Source organism: Helobdella robusta (assembly GCF_000326865.2).
Source record: "Helobdella robusta unplaced genomic scaffold HELROscaffold_157, whole genome shotgun sequence".
Taxonomy (NCBI): Eukaryota; Metazoa; Annelida; class Clitellata; order Rhynchobdellida; family Glossiphoniidae; genus Helobdella; species Helobdella robusta.
In genome coordinates this window covers 9,464-11,623 of record NW_008703877.1, presented here as the reverse complement: position 1 = coordinate 11,623, position 2,160 = coordinate 9,464, and the positions used below count along the sequence as shown (strand labels likewise).

At 28.3% G+C, this 2,160-nt stretch overlaps 1 protein-coding gene across 1 annotated transcript in view; it reads left to right on the top strand.

Moving 5' to 3' along the window:
• Positions 1 to 1,537, top strand: part of HELRODRAFT_184092 (hypothetical protein) — a gene marked incomplete at both ends in the record, with an annotated part of 11,310 nt that extends 9,773 nt beyond the window's left edge. Inside the window, 2 exons of the mRNA XM_009015393.1 lie at positions 872 to 1,044; positions 1,482 to 1,537. Coding sequence (XP_009013641.1) covers positions 872 to 1,044; positions 1,482 to 1,537 — 229 coding nt within the window. The remainder of the gene's footprint in view (positions 1 to 871; positions 1,045 to 1,481) is intronic.
• Between the last annotated feature and the right edge of the window lie 623 nt (positions 1,538 to 2,160).

The following is a 2,160-nucleotide window of genomic DNA, read 5'->3' as shown; positions in this document are numbered from 1 at the left end:
CATACATACATACATACATACATACATACATACATACATACATACATACATACATACATACATACATACATACATACATACATACATACATACATACATACATACATACATACATACATACATACATACATACATACATACATACATACATACATACGTACATACGTACATACGTATATACATATCTAGACTGAAATTGAAATATATACATTATATAACGTGTGATCTTATTTAGTATTAGTATTGTAGTTGAGTGTGTGTGTGGTTTTTTACCTATACCAATTTAAAATACTTATGGTTATTAATTAATTACTCAATTAATTAATTAGTTAATTAATTAGTTAATGAAAACTTATTTCACCATTATTTTTGTTTATTTTGTCCAGATATTCTTGTTGCTGTTAATCATTATTACAAATTTTATTTCAAATGGGATTTTAATCTAATTTAATTTTAATAGGATATGTAGTTCTATTGGTAGATCCAATCAAAGCTAACTAAATCAGTAATAATTATAATAATAAATAATAATAATAATAAATAATAAGAATAATAATAATATTATTACTAGCAGCAGTAGTAGTATTCAAGTAGAAATTAATTCATATCGTGACTCGCAAAAAACATCTCGGTGAATTAGAAGTTTCAACTCAGAGTTGAGCAATAACGGAAAAATCAAAATCAACTACTACTACTAATACCTCCACTACTACTACTACTACTACTACTACTACTACTACTACTACTACTACTGTTGTTGCTGCTGCTGCTACTACTGCTGCTACTACTACATAAACAACAACTACATCAACTACATCAACAAAGTCAGCTTAATAATAATCATAGTTATACAATAATATCAACGTTCAAGACAGCAACAAAATTACAACTACAACAAGTACTACAACTACAGCAACTACAGCAACTTCTGTTACTACCTCAGCCACTGCAAGAGCCGAAACATCAGCTACAGCAACGACATGATCATGATTATGTCCGTGCGGCTTATTTATGTCATGCTAGTATTCACACACCATGTTACAGGTAAGCGTTTAAACTTGTATATATTTTGTGGTGCTTGTTTGTATATTTTGTATATTTGTTTGTGTTTGTCTGTACATTTGTTTGTATATTTTGTATGTTTGATTGTTTTTACATGTGTTTCATTTGTATTTTTTGTATATTTTTTTTTTCAAAAGCAATGTAATTTCAAGCGATACCTTTCATAGCTTTTAATTTTTATTTGTGATAACTCAAATTTTATGAATTCGTATGTTTGTGTATGTATGTATGTATGTATGTATGTATGTATGTACGTACGTATGTTTGTATGTATGTATGTATGTATGTATGTATGTATGTATGTATGTATGTATGTATGTATGTATGTATGTATGTATGTATGTATCAATGTATGTATGTATGTCTGCACGTATGTATATATGTACGTTCAAAGAAAACAATCGACTGCTTACAAACAGTTGCATTGTTTTGTATATACAGAGAAGACAAAAAAAACAAAATGATAGACGGCTAGAATAAAAAAGAAACAAAATGGTGTTTGTGAAAAATAAAAAAAATGTAGAAACAAAAAGTTCTTTGAAAAAAGTACAACTTGCTTGAGACAAAATTTTCTAAAAAAGAAACAATGTGAGACGAACCGAAACCCATGTTTCAACGTTTGTATTTCATTCCTTCTGTCGTTCCTTCCTTCCTTCTTTCATTCATTTATTTCTTGTTTTTTCTTTCATTCATTCATTCGTTCATTTGATCGATTGTTTGTTCGTTCGTTTGTTTTTTTAGTTCGTTCGTTTGTGTTTGTCGGTTTTTCAATTATTCATTCGAATGTTTGTTTGTCACTCTTTCAATCCGTTATTTGTAAATGTGCCATCCATTCATTCATTCATTCATTTATTCATTCATTCATTTATTCATTCACTCAATCACTCGTTCATTCAATTATTTCTTTGTTTTTAATGTTTACTCATCCAATCGCACATTCCGTCAATCAGTGATCCAATCTTTTGTTTGTTTTTCTGTACAAATGTATAATGTACGACAGTACAATATGTTTGTATTCAATTGTACCCGTATATATGTATGTATGTATAAATGTTTGTTTGTATGTAGATGCATGTATGTACGTTTGTATGTATGTGT